At 33.4% G+C, this 25387-nt stretch overlaps 1 protein-coding gene across 1 annotated transcript in view; it reads left to right on the forward strand.

The window, feature by feature from the left end:
• The window catches only part of USP24 (ubiquitin specific peptidase 24), a 151063-nt gene that overhangs the window by 31364 nt on the left and 94312 nt on the right, over window positions 1-25387 (forward strand). The window contains exons 2-10 of the mRNA XM_077149527.1: window positions 4311-4476; window positions 5859-5926; window positions 11151-11294; window positions 11973-12095; window positions 17018-17053; window positions 17409-17474; window positions 21661-21726; window positions 23756-23830; window positions 24386-24544. Of these exons, the coding sequence (XP_077005642.1) occupies window positions 4311-4476; window positions 5859-5926; window positions 11151-11294; window positions 11973-12095; window positions 17018-17053; window positions 17409-17474; window positions 21661-21726; window positions 23756-23830; window positions 24386-24544 (903 nt within the window). The remainder of the gene's footprint in view (window positions 1-4310; window positions 4477-5858; window positions 5927-11150; window positions 11295-11972; window positions 12096-17017; window positions 17054-17408; window positions 17475-21660; window positions 21727-23755; window positions 23831-24385; window positions 24545-25387) is intronic.

Raw genomic sequence — 25387 nt, forward strand, 5'->3', positions numbered from 1 at the left:
CTTTCGCTCTAAGGAGGGTTACAACTAACTTTTTAATTTGTAATAATCTCATTTAGATTAATACCAACCAAATTCCAATATTGTACAAAAACTTAGCTCCAATATAGCTTTGTTCCTTCCCCCTCCATTGTACTATTGTTATCAAATTACATTTTTATACATTATAAGCCCATTAACATAGTTTTTATATTTGCTGCTTTATGTAGCTATCTTTTGTATCACATAGGAGAAGAATTATTACATTAATGCTGTATATGAGAGAGAATGGTTAGGTGGCATGGAGGTAGTGAGAGTGGGGTTAAGTGGACATTGGTAAGTTTTTAAGAAAATGAAAATGTCTAAAGAAAAAACTTTAACTGGAAAAAATATTCATCAGATGTCAGCATGATTTTTTTTAGGTGGTGGAATTAATGGTGTTTTTTATTTTTTGCTTATTCATATTTTCTAAATTTTGTACAGTGAACAAATATTACTTGGTAACTTAAAGCAAAAATATAAAATTACTTAGAAACCAAATTATGTGTGCTACTGAATGTAATGGGCTTCTTTTTTTTATTCAGTGCATAGCATTTTTTAATTAATTATTTTTTTTAAAATACTAAAAAACACCAAACAAATGCAAACATTCATAACTTTTGATCATTCCATTCTACATATATAATCAGTAATTCACAATATCATCACATAGTTGCATATTCATCATCATGATCATTTCTTGGAACATTTGCATCTATTCAGAAAAAGAAATGAAAAGAAAACAGAAAAAAATTCATACATACCACACCCTCCTCCCCCTCACTGATCACCAGCATTTCACTCTAAATTTATTTTAACATTTGTTCCCCCTATTATTCATCTTTATTCCATATGTTTTACTTGTCTGTTGATAAGGTAGATAAAAGGAGCATCAGACACAAAGTTTTCACAATCACACAGTCACATTGTGAAAGCTATATCATTATACAATCATCTTCAAGAAACATGGCTACTGGAATACAGCTCCACATTTTCAGGCAGTTCCCTCCAGCCTCTCCACTATGTCTTGACTAACAAGATGATATCTATTTAATGCGTAAGAATAACCTCCAGGATAACCTCTTGACTCTATTTGGAATCTCTCAGCCATTGACATTTTATTTTGTCTCATGTAATGGGCTTCTTGAGTAGAGCACACTAAGTATGTTTTAACCTTTTTAGCTACTATCTTTTTTTTTTAGGTGAATTCCTACCCTTATAATTCAATAAATCCTTCATGTGCAAAATATAAATATTGAATTCTTTTCAGTTCTGTATGGTCCAGATTTCTTTTATGTATTTATCCAGTTAAATTGTTTTTATTTTAATTTTGAAATAATTTCAGATTTACAGAAAAGTTGCGAAAATAGTACAAAGAATTGTTATGTCACTCCATGCAGGATCTCTAAATATTAGCATTTTCTCCCATTTACTTTTATTATTTTCTCTCTCTGTGATATATATATATATGTATGTATTTATATATATGTATATATGTACACATGTATTTACATTATGTGTGTGTGTCTATATATACTTTGTTGTTTTTCCTAAACTATTTGAGAATAAGTTATAGACCTGATACCCCATTAATCCTAAATACTTCAGTGTGTTCTAAAAATGAGAATACTGTTTTATATTAACTACAGTATAGTTATCAAAATCAGGAAATTCATATTGATCCAGTATATTAAAATCCTTTGAAGCCAGAAATAAAATAAATAAAAATTCTTGTTTCAAGATCCATGTTATATTTAGCTGACATGTCTCTCTAGTCCCCATCAATCCTTTGGGACTTTGACATTTTTGAAGAATATAAGCTAGTTATTTTGTAGAATGATCCTCACTTTGGGTTTCCTCATGTTTAGATTCAGGCTTTACATGTTTTGGCAGGAGTAGTACCAAAGTGATACTGTGTCTTTCACAGTGATCACCTCAGGGGGTACGTGATGTTTATTTAAAAGTCTCATTACAAATGATGTTACAGTGCCTTTTTCTCCCCAAGAAAATGCTTAATTTTAACAGCTGCAAGGTACATTTGATGATGTCATATGTGATTTGATTTATAAACTCCTGTTAAAATTAATAATAAACATCCCATAATGATAACATATATCCACTTTTTTATATGATAACATAAAAAATCAGCTAACTGAATTTTTTGTATTTTTGTATGCCTTGATTCTTTGAATCTAGATTGCTAAATTTAAGCATTTGCAACCTCTTTAGGTCCTTTATGCACAGTTGATTTACAGTGCTTAAGAATTAAATAAATTTCTGAATTGTCTTTCAAATACTGAATTTTCCCTATTTATTATGACTGTAAACCCACTTAATCCATCATCTCTCTCTCAGCTCCCACTTATATTGTCTTGTACTCTGGTTTTAGGTTTTAATCATCTTGTTTTTTTTGTCCTGTTTTCATCCCAGTCTCACCATGAACCTGAAAAAAATAAGTTGAATTCCTTTAGATGTCATTAATGTGGAATTGAAGCTAGTTTTCTTCTATGTACTTTTATCATATTTGCGGTCTTTTCCCCCATTGACGTTGCAGGTGATTTTTCTTTAATGAAATTATTTTATTGTGTAATGATTGAATCATAGAATAAATTATGAAAATAAATTTTCAAAGAAACCAGAGTAGGTATTGGGCAGGTTTTGGGGGGGGAGGGGACAGGGACAGCGGATTCCTTTTGCCTTTTAAGTTATCATTGTGAAAACTAATGAAAAATCTGACAATTACCCTGTTAATAGCTGAAACCTTGTTTACATAAATTATTTTTTTATTTAACAATTTTCATTAAATACACCTATTTATGTTAGGCAATAGGTGCTGGGATTACAGAGATGGTAAAAAACAGATGGGGTCCATATCTTTATGGACAGTGGGGGACAAACACTAAATAAATCACAAATACATATGTCACCCCTGTGAATAGTACTGTGAAGGAGAGGTTTGGAATTTAAGAGTGTATAACAATTGGAGGAATTTGACCTAGTTTAGAAGTTCTGGAAAGATTTTCCTGAAAGATTTAAGAATATGTAGGAGTTAAGTAGGTTTAAAAGAGTGGAAGTGTGAGTTCAGGAATAGTGCATAAAATAATCATATTATGCTCATTTATTCTAGGGAAAAGGAGTTCAGTGAGGGCACAGATGAAGCAGTTTATTTCTGCCCTATGGCATGTAGAGCTTCAGCTAAAAGACTTGAAGATTGGTGATGTGGAGAGCAAATATGTATATACAGTTGGGGAGACAAATTAGGAAACTACTAAAACCATCTAGCACAAACAAGGGTATCTTGGACTGTGAAGTAGCTGTGAAGATGGACAATAATGAGTGGATTTGAGAGAGATCTAGGAGGTCAAACAAGAGGTCTCAGGGATGGAAAAAGAAGAGCAAGCTGTTAAGAAGTATTCCTGTTTTTTTACTCAAAGCTGGTAGATGAATGTGGTGCCATTCCTTGGAATGGAGAATCCAGGATTGGGGGGAAAGGATCATAATTTTGGTTGGCACATGCATTGAATTTGAGAATATTGTGAGATAGTCAAGAGAAGATGAGAAGTAGATGGTTGTGTATATGTGTCTAAAGCTCAGAGAAGAGGACTGAGTTTTAGGGGTTGTATTCAGATAGTAGGTAATTGAGATTTAAGGTGTGAATGAGATCACCCAGGGAGATAATCTGAAGTGGGAAGAGGAGAGGGCCTAGCACTGAGGTTTGAGGCACACTTGTATTTAACGGTTAGGAAGAGCAGTGTGGGCCAGTAGAGAGAAGACAGGATAGGAATGCCAGACTAACTAGGGGAAAACAGAGAAGTCTGATGTCCTGGGAAGTACAAGAAGAGTCAAGATAACATTTTAAAAAGCGGAAGTGGGCAGAAGAGTAAGTATTCCTGAGAAGTAAGATAAGGAATGAGAAATATCAGTTCTTTGGTGACCATAACAATAACCACTTTGGGGGAGTAGGAACATGTAACTCCAGATTGGTATTACATGATAAGAGATGGAGATGACAAATTAGATAACTCTTTGGAAAAAATTATCCCCTCTATAGGACGAGGTAGGTTTGATATTTTTAATGAGAAATTGAGAGAGTTCATTTTTGAAGAAAGAAATGAGATCACCTTCTAAGAGATGGAGTAGGGTGCCAGAATAATAGAAATTGAGATTTGAGATAGTCTTGGTGAAAAATGTGATAAGTTGGTATTAATAATTAAAATTGGCTAAACTTCAGTATTAAATTTTAAAGTAGTCACTAATCAGTTTATTTGCTTTTTATCTTAATCCCTTTTTGTCAGAAGAATGATGAAAATGGAAACTGTTCTGGGGAAGGAATTGAATTCCCTACAACAAATTTATATGAACTGGAAAGCCGTGTTCTGACTGATCATTGGTCCATCCCTTACAAGCGAGAAGAATCACTAGGCAAATGCCTTTTGGCTTCTACGTACCTTGCGAGACTTGGTAAGTTTTCAGATCTCTGAACACATGAAAAAATTGTTTTGTTAGGAGGCCTGAGTTTAATCTTAGTTCTTGTCATTGCCTATCTGTGTAATCTTGGACCGATCATTTAATCTCTTAGTCTTTGTTTATCCCTTGTGGAATAAAAGCTTTTAACTAAATCACCTGTTTTCTTCAAGCTCTAATAGAATATAAAACTGTTTACATTATAATTGAAAGGCATTATAGAAATTGATATTCACTTTTTTCCCACAAAAACTTGGAGCACTTTAGGCTTAATTCAGCAGTTTAATTTTTTTTTTTAAGAGAAGAAAGTAATTTATTTATTTATTTATTTTAACATGGGCAGGCACTGGGAATCGAACCCGGATCCTCTGGCTTGGTAGGCAAGCATTCTTGCCTGCTGAGCCATGTGGCCCACCCAAGAAAGTAATATTTATTTAATAAATATTTTAGTGCTTATTAAGTACCTGACACGTTCTTAAATGTTTCCCAAATATTAAACTAATGGAGTAATAAAATATCACCAGGGTGAAAGACCCAAGTGTCATAAAGAAGCATTTATCAAAACTATAAAAAAGAAAAATTATTTTTCAGATTATTGGATTCAGTTATAAAATAAGATAAGTTGGGCCACTTTATGTGGCTATTCTTCTTATTAAGGGTATGCATAGTTTACCACCATGATTAAAGATGAAGTACCTCAAAGGAAATATGTTTACTAGGATTTGATTTAACTGAAAGCACTATGCTTATTTGATTGCATTTAATATAGGCTTCGCAGCAGCAGCATTTATTGAGTGCTCCTAGCATCTCCTATGCTGGGCAGTGGGTCTCAATAAAAGGAAATGTGTTCAATAGTATCCCCAATGATGAGCAAGATCTGTTATTGAGTTTTTTAAAAAATGCTTCCAAAGGACGATTTTACAATGGATTCATTCATTCACTTAGCAAGGATTTATTTATCACTATGTGCCAGGTTCAGTTCTTTGTATAATATTGCACAGAATTCATCAGTTTGCCTTAGCAAGGAGGATACTTTTGACATTTGTTGAGAATATTCATGTTTTTATAGAGCTGTTTAGGAAAACAATAATGGCTAGCAAGTAGCTGCTATTGGTGTTTTATTAACTAATGGAGATCACTGTCTATTCTAACATAAAAACATAAGTTCAGCCATTTCAGTTTTTATTTAGTCTAATGCTTGAGTTGTTTCTCATTCTGTTCCTATATCAGAAAATATATAATCCGCTCTTAATGATCCTTTAAGAATCAAGGTTTCTATGATAAATAGCTCCAAATGTAGGAATTGGAAATTATATATATCATTTCTATAAATGACCTAAAATCTAAATAAGGTATATTCTTTCATTTATTTTACTAAGGTCTGTCTGAATCTGATGAGAATTGTAAAAGATTCATGGATAGATGTATGCCTGAAGCATTTAAAAAGGTAAGAATATGATACCCTGATTTTTTGGTGGAGGTAAAGGCGAACAAGTTTTTGGTTTGGGCTTTGTATGTGTGAATCAGTTTATGAATCATGTTCAAGTAAGGAATCCTCTAAAAACGTAGCTTGAATTTGGGGCTTATAGATGACTTACTTTTTTTGTTTTGTTTTGCATGCACAGGCACCGGGAATTGAACCCGGCTCTCTGGCATCACAGGCAACTTACTTCTTTTATAGTCAGTGGTTCGCATATTTCTTCGGTTGAATATGATTTTTACTTACTATTATGTAATTGTTAAAGAATGGGATAAGATAATTAAACATCTTAGTAAACTAAGGATTTGGCTCTTACAAAGAGAATATTTATTTATTAAAAATAAGCCACTGCACACTTATTATTTTACTGAGACAGAAGCAGACATTTTAGACTACTGAAAGTTTGACTGGATTAAGTTTTCTCACTGGCAGAATGGCATGCATATGGCAACGCTTCTGTCAGTGGTGGAGTAGTACGCTTCCTCCCATTCTGGTCACATCTCTTACAAGGCAATTTTCCTTACCAGCAAGAATAGAAGATCACAGGAATCATGTTTCTACAAGCATTCTGACTCAGCATGTTGCCCTTTTCAGTGAGTCTTGAATCCTCATAAACAGAAACTATGTTTGTCATAGACATGGTTGTTTTCCCCAGCATATATAACCAAAGTGCCTAGCTCATAGAGAGAGCTCCTCTGTAAATCTTTGTTAATTGAATGAGTCTCTTGCTGTCTTGTACTTCTAGACATTACATCTGTTTTTGTCCTATATGCAAGTAAGTCACTAGAACTGCAGGTGTTGATATTTAAGATATTTAAGATAAATATCTTAAAACCCAGCAAAGTGGGTTTAAACTGTTAATTTTCAAATGGTTATTCTCATCAACATTTTGACAGATTAGAATCACCCTTGATTCTAAGCTTAAAGAATAACAAAATTAATTTTACAATCAAAAATAGCATCATCTTTGGAAAAAAGCTGGAAATCTTTTTAAATTGTCCTTTGGGGGAGAGATTGTGTTTTTTTTTCATTGTGGATGAATTAATTTAACAACTTGTGATTTTTAATTATTTAAAATTTTTAAGAGTTGTATTTTTTAAAAAACAACAAAATTTTTGTAATGTAACATGCTGTGGCACATTTTTAGAGTGCATAAAAAACTACAGAGAAAGAAAATACGAATTTGTTCAGAGTTATGGAAAAAGATATATTAGTCTATGGAGAGAACCTTTAGACTAATGATCTCCAGATCTAGAAAACCTTGCCTGTTATCAAGGCAGTTCACCAGAAAGTTGTATTTTGAGACTATAACACTCTAACTTTTTTACAGAAGTGCTTCAGAGAACTATTTTCTGTTATGCCCTCAGCTCTTAGTAACAGTTTGTACAATAAATGGTCACATAAAGAACCCTTGTTTATTTGCTTTTTCTGTAAAACTGTAAGTACCAAAGTAACTTGCATTATGTTGTTTAAAATTTTTGATGTAAAAATGTAAACGGGCATACCTTGGCGATATTGCAGATTCAGTGCCAGACCACTACAATAAAGTGAATAGTGCTATAAAGTGAGTCACACAAATTTTTTGGTTTCCCAATGCATGTAAAAGTTTTACACTATACTATAATCTAAGTGTGCAATATCATATCTAAAAAAAAAATCAATGTACATTCCTTAATTTAAAAATACTTTATTGCTGAAATAGATACAATAGAAGTTTTTTTTCAAAATTGGCGTTATTCCTCTCAAACCTGCCACTGATTTATCAACTAAATTGTAAGTTTAAATCCTTTTTGTATTTCATCAGTGTTCACAGTATCTTCACTAGTAGTAGATTCCATCTCAAGAAACCACTTTTTTAATTCTCCGTAAGAAGCAACTCCTCTTCCATTCAAGTTTTATCATGCAGTTATAGCAATTCAGGCATACCTTCAGGCTCAATTTCTAATTCTAATTCTCTTGCTATTTTCACCACATTTCTTTCCAAAAGGTTTTCAGCTTACTTTGCCCACATCCATCAGCAGTATCACTATCTAAGGCAGCTCTAGTCTTACAAGATATATTTCTTAAAAATAGGACTTGGAAGTTTAAATGACTCCTTGATCCTTGAGCTGCCGATTGGATGTTGTGTTAGCAGGCATGAAAACTATATGAATATTGTTGTACATCTCCCGCAGAGCTCTTGTGTGACCAGATGCAATGTCAATCAGCAGTCATATTTTAAAAGCAGTCTTTTTTTCTGAACAGTAGGTCCCAAGGGTGGCCTTAAAACATCCACTAAACTATGTTGTAAGCAGATATGCTGTCATTCCAAGCTTTCTTCTTCCATTTATAGAGCACAGAGTAGACTTAGGATAATTCGTAAGGTCCCTAGGATTTTTGGAATGGTAAATGAGCTTTGGCTTCAACTGAATGTCACCAGCTGGATTGACCCCTAACAAGAGAGTCAGCCTGTCTTTTGTAGCTTTGAAGCATAATAAAATGAGGTGTGCCTATATGTTGAATTCTCTCAGAATTTAGAAGCTACTACAAAGGTTCTCTCCCTCCATCGATTAGAAGGAGATTAGAAGAACTATAGAATATTATGCACCTTTTAGGCTTGGCTGCCAGAAGTCTCAGTAGTATCTTATATAATTGCTGTTTCTTCCTTTTGCTATGTTTTATGGTATGATGACCCCCCTTCCACCCTCTGTCTCCTAGGCCTTTCTTAGAAGCTGCCTCACATTTTTTAGAAGTAGCGAGTGATTGCAAAAATGAGGTATGCAAATGGAGCTTTGTTGTCACTTCTGCTTCCTTAGCCTTTCACCTTTAGGCCAGCCTAGGTTCTTTATTGGTGTATTCAAGCAGAGAAAAAATTTTAAATTTAGCCATTATGTGTGATTCTGCTTGAACCTTGCGAGCATCTTTCCCCACCTCTTCTTGTAGATAGGCAGAACTCCATTTTCAGAGTAAAAACTGAACAGATTAGATGTAGGCAGAGGGATGGCGGCTTAATCCACATTCATTTTTTTGTAGTCATACACATCTTCTTAAATACTCATTTCTTGCTTCATTTTGCTTGATTATTGAATTTTTAAGTATAGGAGGAATATATAGTCAGGCATCCATTTATAATAGTGACCAAAAGAACCAAATATCTAGAAATAAATTTAACCAAGGATGTAAAGGACCTGTACACAGAAAACAGCAAAATGTTGCTAAAAGAAATCAAGGAAGTCCTAAATAGATAGAAGGTTTAAGATGTCAATTCTACCCAAAATGATTTGTAGATTCAACACAACACCAATCAAAATTTCAATAATTTACTTTGCAGAAATAGAAAAACCAACAATCAAATTTATTTGAAAGGACAGAGTGCCCCAAAAAACTAAAAAATCTTGAGAAAGGAAAATGAAGTTGGAAGTCTCACATTTCCTGACTTTAAAGCATGTTACAAAGCTACAGTAGTCAAAACAGCATGGTACTGGCATAAAGATAGATATACTGACCAGTGAAATCAAATTGAGAGTTAAGAAATAGACCCTCTTATCCTTGGAAAATTGATTTTTGACAAGGCAGCCAAGTCTACTCAACTGGGACAAAGCAACTTCTTCAACAAATGATGCTGGGAGAACTAAATATCCATATCCAAAAAGTGAAAGAAGATCCCTGTCTCACACCTTACAAAAAAAATAATTCAAGATGAATCAAAGGCCTAAACATTAGAGCTAAGACCAAAAAACTCTTAGAAGAAAATATAGGGAAATATCTTAAAGATCTTTTGGTAGGTGGTAGTTTCCTAGACCTTATACCTCAACCACAAGCAATGAAATAAGAAATAAACAAATGAGATCTCCTCAAAATTGAATACCTTTGTGCATCAAAAGTCTTCATCAAGAAAATAAAAAGGCAGTCTACTTAATGGGAGAAAATATATAATCAGGCAAAAAAATTCTTGAAAAAATATAGCTCCTTGATACATGTAAAATCAGCTTTATGCGTTTTCTCATTTGAACAAATGCTGCACTAATTGTGACTTAACTGTAACAATTTGGAACTGAGCTTTTGCTCTGCAGCCATAGTCATTTGGACTCTTTTTTTTAAAAAAAGAATCCTTACTGTAGCCAAGATGAAGTTTTTATTGCAGTGTTTTCCCTCTGAAAGGAAATCTTACCAAAAACATTGAACCACCATACTAACATTATTTTATTATGTGAAATTCTTTGATAACCTATTCTCTGTTCTGGCAGTTATTCCTGAATTAGACTTCCCTAAAAAACTAGAAGGCTGAAGATTGGGGAAATTCAATGATGGTGATTTTAGATTCATCTATGTGCCTTTTATCTCCTTTTTAATGAATCCAAGATGCCATTGATTGTAAGATGCATTGTTGTTTTATAGTTATGTTTGTATTGAAGAAGAGTAGTTGCTAAGTAAACGGTATTTAAATTCCTTATCACTTCGAAATTGTTATTGTAGATTTTAGACATTGTTAACCTGACTGTTACTTTTGTATATACCAAAAAGGAAACTATAAGCGAAATAAATTGGTAAGGTATTTCTAAAACTTTTTCACATGCAGAGCCCTCATGCCATCTGGCCAACAGATGGCATTATGGAAAGATGCAGTCCTATTTCTGAGATGTTAAAAAATGCAGAAAGAATGTGTTTTAGGATTGATGAAATATAGCATTCGTTTCTTAGATTCTAGAAATATTGATTAGTAATGACAGTCAGCCATCAGGTTATATTAATAATAATAATGTCTTCCTGTTTATAGAATGTTTCCACATTTGCTATATCTTTTGATCCTTATAACATCTGTGTGAAGTGGGTAGGAATTATACCTCTTTAGAAATGAGAGAACTGAGTTTGTCAGAACTAAGGTAAGTTTGTCAAAACTAAGGCCATACAACTAGAAAACAGCATTACCAGGAATCGATCTCAGTGTTTTAATTGTTCTCCACGACTTGGTCTCCCTTGGTAATAAGGAAAAGTAGAGAAGTAAATACAAATTTTCTTTTAAGCAAGAAAATTTTTGTTTCCTCCTAATGTAAAGGAATTGAAGTTCGAAACAATAAAACTCTTGAATTGACTATGAAATGAGCAAAAAATAAGTACTAGGCTAATAATCCCTTGGTTATTTGAGTTTGAACTGATAAACAGATTTATTTTCTTTTCAAGCTAGACTCTAGACTATCTCATGTTTTTGTAGCTCCTGACATCAAGTGCTGTTCATAAGTGGGGTACTGAAATTCATGAAGGAATCTACAATATGTTGATGCTACTGATAGAACTGGTTGCAGAGAGAATAAAACAAGATCCAATTCCCATTGGCCTCCTGGGCGTGCTTACAATGGTATAGTACCTCCAAAATGAAGTACTTTGTGTTTATGTTTAAAATACCTGCTATCCTCTGACTTCTAATTAATAATGAATGACAATGATTTATTTTATCATTAAAGATATTAGCTTAGCTGTTAGGATTCTTGCTTTTTATTTTAAAAGCAGAATATCCAATCTGTGTTTTCAGTTTGTAAAAAGTGCCTTTCTAGTTTTAATAGCTTTGCAGCTTGTAGAATGATTAAATAGCTTTCCCTTATTTTTCTCTTACTAATCATGTCTTATATACTTTCACACAGAGTATCATGTAGTTTGGCTTCTAGCCTTTTCTTCCTGATAGCTAACAGCATCTACATCAAGAAAGGACGTTTCTGTTTTTTTACCTCCTGAGTTCAGTATTTACTGCCTCTATGACCCATAGCAATGCTAGTATATCTGGAGCTTTGACATTACAGTACTTTGAATGAGATCTCTTGTCTCCTTTTTTCCCCTCTCAGCAAACATTGAAAAGGACAGGCAAGCTTGATGTTTGTTTTTTTCTCCTGTGCACTAGCTAAGAGAATGCTTTGTGGTTATTTTTGAAAGATTCCATTAATGAAGGAGTCCAAGGCTATATTTTTGTCTTCTTTTTTAATGCTAATATGTGTTGCTATAGAAATAGATAATAATGTTTCTCTGTTCTCTTTGAATCTAGGCTTTCAATCCTGATAATGAATACCATTTTAAAAACAGAATGAAAGTGTCTCAAAGGAATTGGGCAGAAGTATTTGGAGATGGAAATATGTTTGCTGTTTCACCTGTATCTACTTTCCAAAAGGTAAAGTTTTTTTTCCCATCTTTTTAAGGAGTGTGTATTGAAAAAGCAGATTTTCTGTGTTATAAAAATGACAATTCACAAAGAGGGATTAAAACAATCTATGGCAAATGACAAATATTTCATATAGGTCATAAAATTGCTTAAAATTTTTTCCAATCACATACTTTTCCAGAGCTCTTAACTAACATCATGAAGAATTTTATAGATTTGGAATGATGCTGAGTGAAATAAGAAATGACCTCATGACTTCAATGCCCTATTTACTGGATTACCAGAACCTAAGTTTAACTGGTGCCCTAGTTCTTAGAGATGTTTGAGAGACTAGGACATTTGAAACTATTTGAAATGACTATACCTAGAAAAAATAACCTAGTAGTTAATTTCATATATAGCTTTCTTTTAGATTCTATAAGCATAAAAGATTTTGCTTATTCAGGTTTAAAACTGATATTTTTCTTTTATATTTAAATGTCTTTCATGTGCCAAGAACATTGTAACTACAAGAAGTACATAATCTAAGCAATCCTTTGGTTCAAGTACTCTGGTTTTTGAGAAATAGTTGAAAGAAGTCAATTTAGTAGATTAAAAAGCTGTCCATTGCTTTAGTAGAAGGAGAGATTTAGTTCAATAATCATTTATTGGCATTTACCATCATTCTAGGTTTCGATGATATAAATGAAATGATCCTTGCCTTTAACATAAAGAAAAATAAGATATGGTTCCTAGCTTATGGTATAGTGGGAGAAATATGAAAAAAAAGTTAACATTGTAACAAACAGATGGTGCAATTAGAATAATATATATGATGCATTAAATACAGAGGAAAGAGTACTTGTTGCTGACTTAGAGGGTCAGGCAGTACTCAAGAGGAGTTAAGAACTAATTTGAAAGGCCCTGAGTATTTATTTTGGAATGTAACCCCATAACAACCCTGATTTAGTTGATGTTTTTAACTCTCTTTCATAGATGAGAAACTGAGGCACAGGGAGGTGTAGTAACTTGTCCAAGTTCGTTTACATACTGAAAGAATGTGTGCAGTCCAGCTCCAAAGTCTGCATTCTTTAACCCTATACTCTGTGGTCTCCCAAAATATTAAAATTTTCTCTTCTCATTTGTGGTTAAAATTAAATGACAAGAGTATATAAAAATACTGTCTACTTCAGTAAGTTTTCTCAATAAATGTTAGTTCTCGTCCCCTCGGTTTATATATGCAAGAATTAAAACCCAGAAATCAGACCTTTTTTTCTCTCATTACCACAAGGAAATTATTTCTCCCCCCATGAAGTCCCTAGATCTCCTTTCCTGTTGCCTTCTCATGCATTTTACTCCTTATGTTTTCTGTTCTTTCTTTGGTATCCTCAGTCTCTTCCTCTCTATTGGATCATCTCCATTGTTGTTCCTGTGTAAAGATATCTGATCTTTTCTCTGTTCCTTGTTTTTGAACTCTCCTCTTTTTTATGTTTTCCAGTTTCACTGTCATGTAATTAACCAGGGTATATTCTTTTTATTTATCATGCTTCAGATTCATTGGGCTTCTAAATCTAAAGATTAATGTCTTGCATCTTTCTGGAAAATTCTCAACCATTATCTCTTCAATTAATGCTTTTTCTCCATTAGTGTCTCTTCTTCTGGAATTTTGTTTAGGTGTATATTAGACTTTCTCATTCTCTCCTCATGTCTCTAAACTTCTATATTTTGCAACTTTTTGTCTCCTTATGCTGATTTGCGATATTTTTTTATATCTATAGTCCAGTTCACTGGTCTTTTGCTATTTGTATCTAAACTGCTCTTTAACCTGTTCATTAAGTATTTAATTTCAGTTACTGTGTTTTTCATTTATATAAATATTTTGGTTCTTACTCCATTAGTCATTTTTATGAGCTCATGTTCTTTTTTTTTTTAAGTAGTATCATGAATGAGTATATATTTTTATAATCAATGCTATTTTTAGAAGTTTCAGATTCACAGAATTATTGTATAGATAGTACAAAGAATTCTCGTAGACCCTGCATCCAATTTTCCCTGTTACTAACATGCTCATTCAATGTGGTACTTCTGTCACAATTAATGAAGCAATATTCATATGTTTTTATTAACTAAAGTACATATTTTATTTAGATTTCCTTAGTCTGTGCTAAATGTCCTTTTTTTCTGTTCCAGGATCCCACTAGGGTGCCACATTACATATAGTTGTCTTGTCTCCTTAGGGGCCTCTTGGCTGTAGCAGTTTCTCAGACTTTCCTTGCTTTTGAGGGCCTGAACAATTTTGAGGAGTACTAGTGACCATTGCTTTTGTAGGATGTAATTTTGGGTGATTTGGTTGTTCTCAGTCCTGGGCAAAGGTGAGGCCCAGTCAAGGCTGCCTAAGTCTTGTGTTGGATGAGCTTTAGGGGTTAAATTTAGCACCTCCCCCTGCAATATTTCAGTTGAAGCTATTCTTATTCTACCCATCACAGCTAGCCAGAGATGTGAAGCCACTGGTCGGGGGGGTGGGGGAGAGCAATGTAGGAGGGGCATGCCCTTGCTGAACACTATTTATTTCACAGTTGTTTGGGGGTTAAAGGGGCCCTGCTTCCCTCAGCACCCCGATGAGCTCATGTTCTTGACTCATATTTTCAGTCTCTTATTTGTATTTTATGCTTAAATTATATTCTTTGTATAATATCTACAGTTCTGATTCTGCTGGCTTTTACTTATGCATTGTTTTGTACATGTATATGGATGTATAAAAATACAAATATACTTTGTTTTTCTGTGAGCTCATGTTTCTTGAAATTTAATCTAGAGGGTTTTTTTTTTTTTTTTTTTTTTTTTGAGGCCTGGCTTGAAAGTTCTTCCCTTCAGAAAGGAATTACTGAAGCCTGGGAGATCTGGGGTGACTTCAGGCTAAATTATCAGCTTTAGTGAATTTGGGCACCCTTACCCTAAGGTTCTAGCCCTTTAATTTCCAGCTGTCTATCGCAGTCTCCTCTTAGTTTCTGTTTTTTCCCCCACCTTGGCTTTGTGTCCTATTTATTGGGTATCATAAGATTATGAAAATGAAAGCTTGAGGTCACTAGACTTTCACAAATGCCTATAAATGGCGTTAGAGTCCACTTCACAGGATTCTTGTCTCTTTGTTTTAAACTTCTGAGAATTTTGTTGCAAATTCTCAGTCATGTTTTTAAGATTTTCTTTTTATTATACAACCATTTTTTTTTTTTCAATTGGAAAGATGTTTAGGGTAACTAGATGGAAGTCTCCATTAATTCTGTAGGGCATTCCCTTCTGCCTCTTTTTTCCACCACTCAAATGAAATTGCTCTCAGAGGGTATGAGCAACCTCCAGGTTACCAGGTCCAATGGCAAACTCTCTTGACCCTTTTCAGTGGGATTGGTCACAGTCAGTTGATCTCTACTTGAAACTGTTTCTTCCTTGACTTTCAGGACACTACAGTCTTGGTTTTCTCCGTCCTTTGTTGATTCCTTTCTAACTTTGATCCAGGGCCTCCTTCTCTTTTTTTACTATACTTTCTCTAAAAAATGTATTTCATTCTTATGGAATAAATGCCATCTGTATGTCAAAGGCCCTTCAGTTGATAACTCAGTAGCCCAAACTTCCCCTCTGAGCACACAAGAATTGATGATCCAACTATTCTTGGTATCCACACAGATATCTCAAATTTAATATGTCTAGAATGTAACATCATTTTGCCTTCTTTCTCCTTTTCAGTAAATAGGATCACTATCTACCTAGTTGCTCAAGCCAAAGCATAGAATTCAGCCATGATTCATCCCTTTTTCTTATTCTCTATATCCCAGTCATAAACCAGACGTTTGATTTCATCTCAAGCATATCTCTGTTTAAGCATATCTCTGTTAGCATTTCTCTATTTCTTCTACTACCATACTACTACAAACACTCTCATGTCTGATCTAGTTACTGCTCTCCTAACTGGAGTGTCTGCTTTTTAGTCTCTTATCCATTCCATGCCATTCTCCACATAATTGCAAAAGTTCTTGTCTTAAAACATAAACTTTATCACTCTTCTTGTTTAAAACACTTCTGTTGCTTTCCTTCTAATCACAGTCTACAAGTTTCTGTATAATCTGTCCTCTCTCTGTAACCTCATCTATGTCACTTTCCTTTGGCTCACCATGTTCCAGCTGGGAGGATTTTTTCTCAGTTTTTCAAACAAGGTTAGTTTTTTTCTGCCTTCTTCTCCACTGGACTTTTACTATTCCAGCCTCTGCCTGTGCCATTCTTTGAATGGTTAAATCTGTCTCATCCTTTAGGTCCTAGATTAAAGACCACCTCTTCCGTGATCCGTGCACAGTAGGTCTCCTTCTGTTCTTCATTGGAGGACCTTTTAATTTTCCTTTTGTAGGACTCATCACAATTTGAATTATTTTATGTATGTGTTAGTTTTTTTTTGTTGACACTGTTGTTTTTGTTGACATTGATAGAATATGAGCTCTGTAAAAGCAGGTAGCATACCTCCTCTTAGTCATGTTCTATATCCAGCCCCTAAAACAGTGAGTGGCTCAGGAAAGCAAAAAGAGGAGAACTTTAATCTCTTTATTCCTGATTTACTACTCTTTAGGTTAATAATTCTTAATTCTAAAATATACCTTTCTTTAAAAATTTAACTCAGGCTATCCTGTACCTTGGAGAGGTTAAACAACTGATCTCAACTACCCCAAAATTCATAAATGTCCATATTTTGGCAGTTCTACCAAAATACAGACTCAGAGAATCTAAAAAAATGTTATACAGTAATGTCAAAGATTCATGTTAAGAAACATTTGAATAAACCTTTCAAAAATATTTTTTAGATTTTATTATTTTTTTCTCCAACTTTTCATTTAGGATAAAAAGAAATATAAGGGTTAATGAGAAAGCTTTTATATTTCCACCTCAATTTTTATTTTCTTTTCTCATAGGAACCTCATGGATGGGTTGTGGATTTGGTAAATAAGGTACACAAGTTTTATTAATATAGTCAGTATAATATGTTTTCCATTTTCTAATGAGTTTGGTATTTTAAGTAAATGATTTGATATTTTAAGTAAATGACAACTTTAGAGAAATAATCAAAATTTTATCCTAAGGAATTGTATTTTCTTCCCTCTTTTTGTATGTACTTATATGTACAGTTAAATATCAACTTTAGGACTTCATTTATCCTCTGCAGAAGAATTTACAGTTATCTTCATGATTCCTAAGAGACCAGATATTATACAGCACAATAATATAGTAGAATGTTAGTCTTAGTTGCTTGCTTAAATTATTATTTGGCATTTCTAAATTAATATGTGCCTTTTTTCTTCTTAGTTTGGAGAATTAGGGGGATTTGCAGCAATCCAAGCCAAGCTTCATTCAGAAGATATAGAACTTGGGGTAAGTTAAATCACTGTATTTATCCAGTGTAGAAAGTCACTTAATCTGGGTGTATCCCTAGGATACACAATCTGAACACATTAAATTAGATGTTAAATTGTAAGTTAATCTTTACGGGAGCAGATATTATGGTTCTGGTGATCACATTATAACTAAAGTTCAGTATAGGGTGCTTGAATTTTTTTTATCTCATTAATTTTCTTTGCCTCTGTGATTTTTCTCTTAATTTATGAAAGCTATAAGAAATTATCTTGCTATTTAAGGCAGCTGCTATGTGCCAAGTATATATGTACATGTCAGTTTTATAATTCAGTTAAATGATTATATAAATCACAATTCATTTCATAGTATCAGACACTAATAAACATCTTATTTCAGCAAGCCTGTTCTCAGTAAGGTTTTTGGCGTAACAAGGAGTTGTAGATAACAAAGGGCTTAAAATCATCCCCGAGGTACAACGCTGTGGTATTTTCATGTCAGTTTAATTTTCTCAAAAAATTTAACCTTGTGGTTAGAGGAATAACTTAATCTCTAATTTTTCACAGATTGCTTACTATTTGTAACTGAGAACACTTTATTCTGTTCTCTAGTTAATTAATCATTTGTTAAAAACTTTTAGTTATTATTTGCCACATAAGAAACACTGTGCTAACTGCTGCAATTTGTTCAATGCAGTAAAAGCATGCCAAAATAATATATCTAAGTGATACAAATTGTGCTTGCAGTAGCATTTGTTTCTGTGTAATAAATGTATTTTATTTATTATATATTATATATTATAATTAATAGTGCTAATATCTTTCACAAAATGCTGTACCATTGTGTACTCCCACAAACCCATTTCCTAATATTCTTGTCAGTGCCGGACTAATCAACTGCCTTGGTCTCTCTTTGGATGAGGAAAATAACAATGATCAGGGAGAGAGACTGATGGTGCAGAAATGACTGACTGACCCTTTTTACCACCCACTGTTCATCTTTAAAGGTCAGACGTTTGCCATCCGCTAATCAGACAGCCTCTTCTACTTTCCCTGGAAGCATTAACCTTATTAAAGGCTGTTGGGCTGTCATTTTGATCCCCAGTGAATGGATAAAGGGTGTTGGAAATGCTATATTGACCTGTAAGATAATATATAAATGATTTATAAAAGAAAACACAAAAACCTATTCAGATACAGGGTTTTACCAGCTTATTTATTTCTCAGGAACTGACTATACAGGTCATTGGGCATATATTAGAAATTCATTTCATTTAAAAGAAAAGTGCTTAACCACTCACTGATTTACTGAAAAGTTAATTTATTTAAAAAAAAAAAAATACAGAGCAGCCCAAAATTTCTGCCCTACTTGGATGAAAATTAGCTGAGAATAGATACATAGGAATATAGGAATCTGGGCTTGCCCTCATTATTATCAAATGTCCTGTGGTTAAAAATTCCTCCAAGATTTTTCCCTTAGGTCAAACTGCTTTTCAAAATAACTGGGTAGTTTGTTGCAGTTGATGTGACGTTTGCATTCTTTGAGTTGTGTTGAGGAGATGGTAAAACTCAGGCATAAGAGAAAGGAAAGAGTTGAGACTCTAATTTTAGCAGATAAGTATAATTGAAGTCTCACAATTGTGCATGATTTCTGACCAGCTAAGAAGGTGGCTATGTCCCTGAATCCATTTTGCCCATATTATAAGACTAAATACACATCTTTTTGAATTTGCAAAATACTGGGGAAAAAATATCACCACAATCTCACTAGTTAAAATTACCTGTATTGAGTAACAATTGAAAGTTACTTCTTCCTCTGCCACCCATACCCACACATACCCATAACACCAAGGTAATAGCTGTTTAATGCACAGCCTTTTTGATCTCCTAAATTTATATAAAAAAATATATATTTATTTATATATGTGTTTTCTCCCTCCCTGCCCCCCCCCCATTTTTCTCTTTTTAAAACTACAATGTAATCAAGCTATATCCAATAGTATATTTTCATTTTTGTTATATCATGGACATCTTCCAGGTCAGTACTGTCAGTCTTTTAAATGGCTGCAATGTATTCCTGCAAGTGAGGTATCATGATACAATCATGTATTAATTGATATTGGAGTGTTTCTAAGTTTTTGCGATTTAAAATATGTCTTTATGTACTTGTGTCACTATTTCTGAAGGTTAGCTCCCTAAAGAGTAGGATTTCTGGATTAAATACTGTATATATTATAATTGATAGTGCTAAATATCTTTCACAAAATACTATACCATTGTATACTCCCACAAACCCATTTCCTAATATTCTTGTAAGTGCTGGATATTTTCAAACTTTAATTTTCCAGTATAATGGATAAGATATGGTATTTTATAATTTAAATTACCTACTTTGATTTCACATAAATTTCAGCATTTTTTTGGTATGATTATTGTTGTTTGTATTTCTTCTATGGCTTGTCCTGGTTAATTCAAGTGTCTATTTTGGATTGTTTGTCTTATTAATTTTAGGAAATCCTTTTTATATTAAACATGATAAGTCTATTTTGTTTTGTTTGTAAATATTTGCTTCCCTTTAAATTTTTATTGATGGTGTCTTTTGTGATACAGAAGTTTCAAAATTTTATGTGGTCAGACTTTTCCTTAATGGCCTAAAAGTTTTCTAATTTGCTTAAGAAATGTTTCCTCACCAGAAGTTTATAAAAGTATTCTTTATTTTATAGCTTATTTTAAAAACTTGGCTCTTGAATCCATTTAGAATTCATTTTTACATATTGAATAAGGTAGGGCTCCAGTTTTATGTTCTTCCAAATGAGTAACCAATTGGTTTAAGATCCTTTATTGAATAATCTGTAATCCTTCTTTTTTCTACTATTTTGATATGTTGGTTTTACCGTATGTCAGAGTCCCATGTGTATATGGATTAGTTCTTGACTTTTGTTCATTCATTCGTTGATTCATTGATTCATTCACTTGTTCTTTCTTTGGTCCGTTTCAATATTATAGTTGCACTGTATTGATTGTTGATAATGTTAGTCCTACCCAATATCATTCTTCTAAAATTTTCTTGGTTGTGCACATGTTTTTACTCTTTTGGATGTAGTCACTATTTTGGTTTGTTAAAGTGTCCAGAATTCAATATACCAGAAATGGAACAGCTTATTAAAAGGGAATGTATTACAAGTTTATGGTTTTAAGGCCATAACAATGTCCCAAACTAAGGCATCCAGAGAAAGATACCTTGACTCAAGAAGGAGCCAATGACATTCAGGGTTTCTCTGTCAGCTTGGAAAGCATATGGCATCATCTGCTAGCTTTCCTTCTCATTTCTTGTTTCAAACAGCTTTTTCAGAGGCGTTTTTTTTCTGCATCTCCAAACATATCTCTCTCTGTTTCGGCTCTGTCGTTTCTGAAATTTTTTCCAAAATGGCTCCCTCTAAAAGGACTCTGGTAAACAACCCCACCTTGAATGGTTAGAGGCACATCTCCATGGAAACCACCTAATCAAAAGGTCTCACACACAATTGGATGGGTCACATCTCCGTGGAAACAACTTAGTCAAAAAGATCCCACCTAACATTATTAAATCCGCATTAAAAAGCATGGCTTTTCTGGGGTACATAACAGTTTCAAACCAGCACAGTTAACCATGTCAGGTTCCTCTGCAGAAAATTCCCCTGAGATCATGATTGGAATTGCATTAAATTTATAGGTCAGTATGTAGAGAGTAGACATTTCTGCAACACTGTTTCTGTCTTTCTATTCAGGAATGTGTCATCTCTGCATTTATTCATGTCTTTTATGTACTTTAATAAACTTTTATAATTTTCTTCATGTTGGCCTTATATGTTTTCTGTTAATGGCACATTTCCTCCCTTCCCCAACTATTCTTTCCTTTTTCAAATTATTATTATTATTATTTAGTATTCTACAATATGAACTTCAGGATCATTTTATCCAGTCCTCCAAAGAAGTTCTAATCCATATTCTCGTTTAGATTACTTTTTTTTATATAATACTTTTTAAAAATTGACATCTTTAAATCACTTCTTCCTATCTAACAGTATGGTTTATCTAGTCATTCATTTATGACTTGATCAAACCTCTGCTTAAATTTTTCTCTGATATAGGAAAATGGATTTATTTAATGTTGAAAGGACTAAAACCCTCTCACATTTATTTTTGACATTCATTATGTCTCTTTCCAGGCAGTCTCAGCATTGGTGCAGCCCTTAGGTGTGTGTGCAGAATACCTCAACTCCTCAGTGGTACAGGTAAAATTAGGCTATTTTACATTTACTTTAGAAGATGATCCAAGATGTACAGACATTAGTAATAATCGTATCAGATTGTTCAGAATTGTGTCTAATTAATAGTAACTTTTTTTTTCAAATTAGCTGTTCTTTTAGTTAAAAGTATTACCAGAAGATAATCATAAAATAAGTAGTAAGTATAGGAGACCTCTGACATTTAAAAAGTCTTTTAAATTAAATTGTCAAATACGTTTTCTGTTTGTTAGCATATGTCTTCGTTTCCTTATCTGTAAAATGGGTCTATATCACTACTTTATTCTCAGGATTAACAGGTTCACAGCACATCTCCTGTGATTTCCAGCCCCTACAAAGTTGTAAATCAGTAGGTCATGGAATAGATAAAGCAATGAGTGTTCAGTTTTCTAATACTAAAGGCCTATTATACTTTCTCATTTCCTTTTGAATTACAAAGTTTTCTAAATAAAATATTATATTGAAGTATCTCCATTTATTATTTTATTTATGAATTAGTGTGTGAAACCTGTAACTTTTACAGGGATTTTTTTGGAATCACCATAAATGGTTTTGAAAGCATAGTGTCCTTGATAGTACTGTTTTTGTCTGCACTGTTACCTCTTTCCAGTGTCAGATTTATTTGGGGCCGTTTTAACAAGGGACAAATTATTTTTAGTAGATTCTGGAAATTTCTGCCATTTCTAAGTTTTAAATGCTTTGTATAGATGTCAAGGTAATACTGCATGACTTTTAGGATAAGATGGCTATGTATGTATTTCTTCATTCTTTGTATTAAATTCTGTAGAACCATCTTGTGTTCTTTCAGCTTATTAAACATATAAATACAACAATTAGTTTTGTAGCTGAAATATTAAGGCATAAAGAAGCATGGTGATTTGGCTAATAAAGCTTGTTAATAGTCAGGGTCAGGATTGGATTTTAAATGCATGCTCTTTACCAATGGATGGCTTACTGGAAGGAAATTCAGCATATATTTTCTAGCCAGCAATTAGTATTAAATTCTTTAGATATTACATGTTTTGTATATAAGCCCAATTTACTTTGAAAAGGGTAAGAAGTTTGCAACTTTCCAACTGAAGCATATTTAACTTCATCTTTATCCAAACTTAAATTCATTCGGCAATTCGCACAGTATTACTTGGCATACTTGTCTCCACCACTTGCGATTTATGTGGCTTTTAAAGATTTATTTAATCCCTGTGCCTCAATTTCCTTATCTGTAAAATTGTATAATATATATCTCACAGGGTAGTTGTGAAGATTAAACAGGACCTAGTACATTTGCAATGCCTTGTCTCTTATTATAACTGTCCTCAGTCCTTATTGTACAAGTGGCATGCGTATAGATGAAAAGTTCTATCTGGGTAATTGTCTGATGTTATTTTAATTCATTGCTAATGTGTTCATGGCTTTACTACCCGAATATTGTCTATTTCATCTCTTTATCTGTTCTTTCTAAATTTTTTAATTATTTTACTTAGGTGGAAGTTGTAATTTAGATCTAGGTAGAATTTTACTATTTCTCACCTGCTATTTAGAGTTAGTTATCTGATTGTATTGCCAGTTTGGAGCATTGTGTTAGTATGAGTGTCGTCTGTAGACCTTATTCATACAGCAAACAGAAGTAGCACATACAACACCATATTTTAAATGGTCTATGCGTGTATTCATTTCTTAAATTAAATCTAAAATATTTACTTTATTAAAAAGCTAATAAAAACTCATTCTTAATGTTTTAAAAATTAATCTGTATGTGTTCAGTTTGCTCTTCAAAATTACCCCATAGGATAATAATAACAGACATTGCACTCATATTACATGTAAAGAACCCGAGACACAGAGTTGAGTAAGTGTTTATTTGGGGTGGTATTAGCTAGTTAGTGACAGCTCTGATAATAGACCTTTTCATTGCACACTCTTCTTTGTGAAATGTAAATGAAGAAATCTCTCCCTTTTTTGGGACAGAGTCAGGAGCCCTTACTAACTGCAGTGTTTTGTTTTGTTTTGTTTGCAGCCTATGCTAGACCCAGTCATCCTTACTACAATCCAGGATGTGCGGAGTGTGGAGGAGAAGGACCTGAAAGATAAGGTAAATGCCATCTCCAGCCAGGTAGGCCCTGGCACCGGTTAGTCCACAGAGGTTAAGCCAGGAGCTGGGCCAAGTTCACACAGCACTGTTCATTAGAGTCTAGGCACGTGGATGTACAGTTCATGTCAAATTAATTTTATGATTCCTAACCTAAAAATGCTTTTTCTGAAAGCAGTCAGTAGAATGAACATAGGATTCTTAGTAAGTGATACCATTCAGAATTTTACTAACATGTTGATTTTGATACTATTACAATAGGTATAGAATTGAAGAAACTTTTGAATAATGGATGATTACAAATTTCTCCAAAGTAATTTTAACATTTAAATTTAACATCGTCTTCCTTGAATTTCTCCTAGGACCCTTCTTTTTCCTTTGGTGCTCACCCGTATGCTAACTTTGGTTTAAAAGCAAAATATGGTAGGCCATATAGATCATCAGATACCACCAGACCAGTGTTATTGAAAATGTCCTATATTCCTTCCCCTGTATTCGAGTGTTGGCAAAATTAGGATCAAATGTTTTTACAGTTCTTTTTTTTTTTTTAATTAAAAGAGATTGGTTAGCATTCCTGAGCTCTTGTCTGCCATTAAGTTACTTTGCATGCGCTTCCAACCGGATCTGGTAACAGTTGTGGACGACCTACGACTAGACATCCTACTGCGCATGCTGAAATCACCACATTTTAGCGCTAAGATGAATTCCCTCAAAGAAGTAAGTTTTGCATTTATACCTAGAAGATTTAAAGCACAGACAGTTTAAATTCTGCCTCAGAACTTGTGATTATTAGTACTAAGCAAACATTAAAGTGTTAATGCTTTATTATGTGGAAAACCAGCTATTATAATTTCTTCAAAGCTGTACTGTTTTGAGGTATATTGGTATACAAAATATAAGCCATCTTTTTATATGTATTACATTTAAAATTAATTAGTTCAAATATTTAGTGTTTGTGTGAAATTTCCTAGAAAGTAATCCTTTGGAATTTATTTTTTGCCCTAAGAGACCACGTCTTGTTACATTATTTCAGATATGGAATTCCTTAAACTAAATAGTCCAACTGGAATTGGGACAAAACCAAAATGACTACACTGTGATATTCTAAGCAAAATGATGGAAACAGTTTCGTAAATTTTACGTGACATCCATACAAATAGCATAGTTGCTTTTGGTGAGTGAGAAGTAGAGCCAGTATTGTTCAGTCCTAATTCCAGTTCTTTTTCCTTCAGTTTGTATAAGTTAGGATTCTTAGCTCCAAGTGAAATAAACTCTACTTGAAACGTCTTAGGCTAGAAGGGGCATTTGTTGGAAGGAAACTGAACTATTTCACATAAAGACTGAATAGACAGATTGTGGAAGGGCAATAGGAACAACTCGAATTTGAGGCCTTACACTGCAGGGCCTTTGTACAAGTCTTGTCTCTGCTTTTCTGAGCATGTTGGCCTCATTCTCTCTCTGCCTGCAGAGTGGCATCTTTAATGTGGGAGATCATGGCCATTGCTATCTCCCAAGTTTCACATCCTGCAGTTACCATCACCAGAGAGGGACTGACACTTT

This window comes from Tamandua tetradactyla, chromosome 2 (genome assembly GCF_023851605.1).
Source record: "Tamandua tetradactyla isolate mTamTet1 chromosome 2, mTamTet1.pri, whole genome shotgun sequence".
In the NCBI taxonomy this organism is placed as follows: domain Eukaryota; kingdom Metazoa; phylum Chordata; class Mammalia; order Pilosa; family Myrmecophagidae; genus Tamandua; species Tamandua tetradactyla.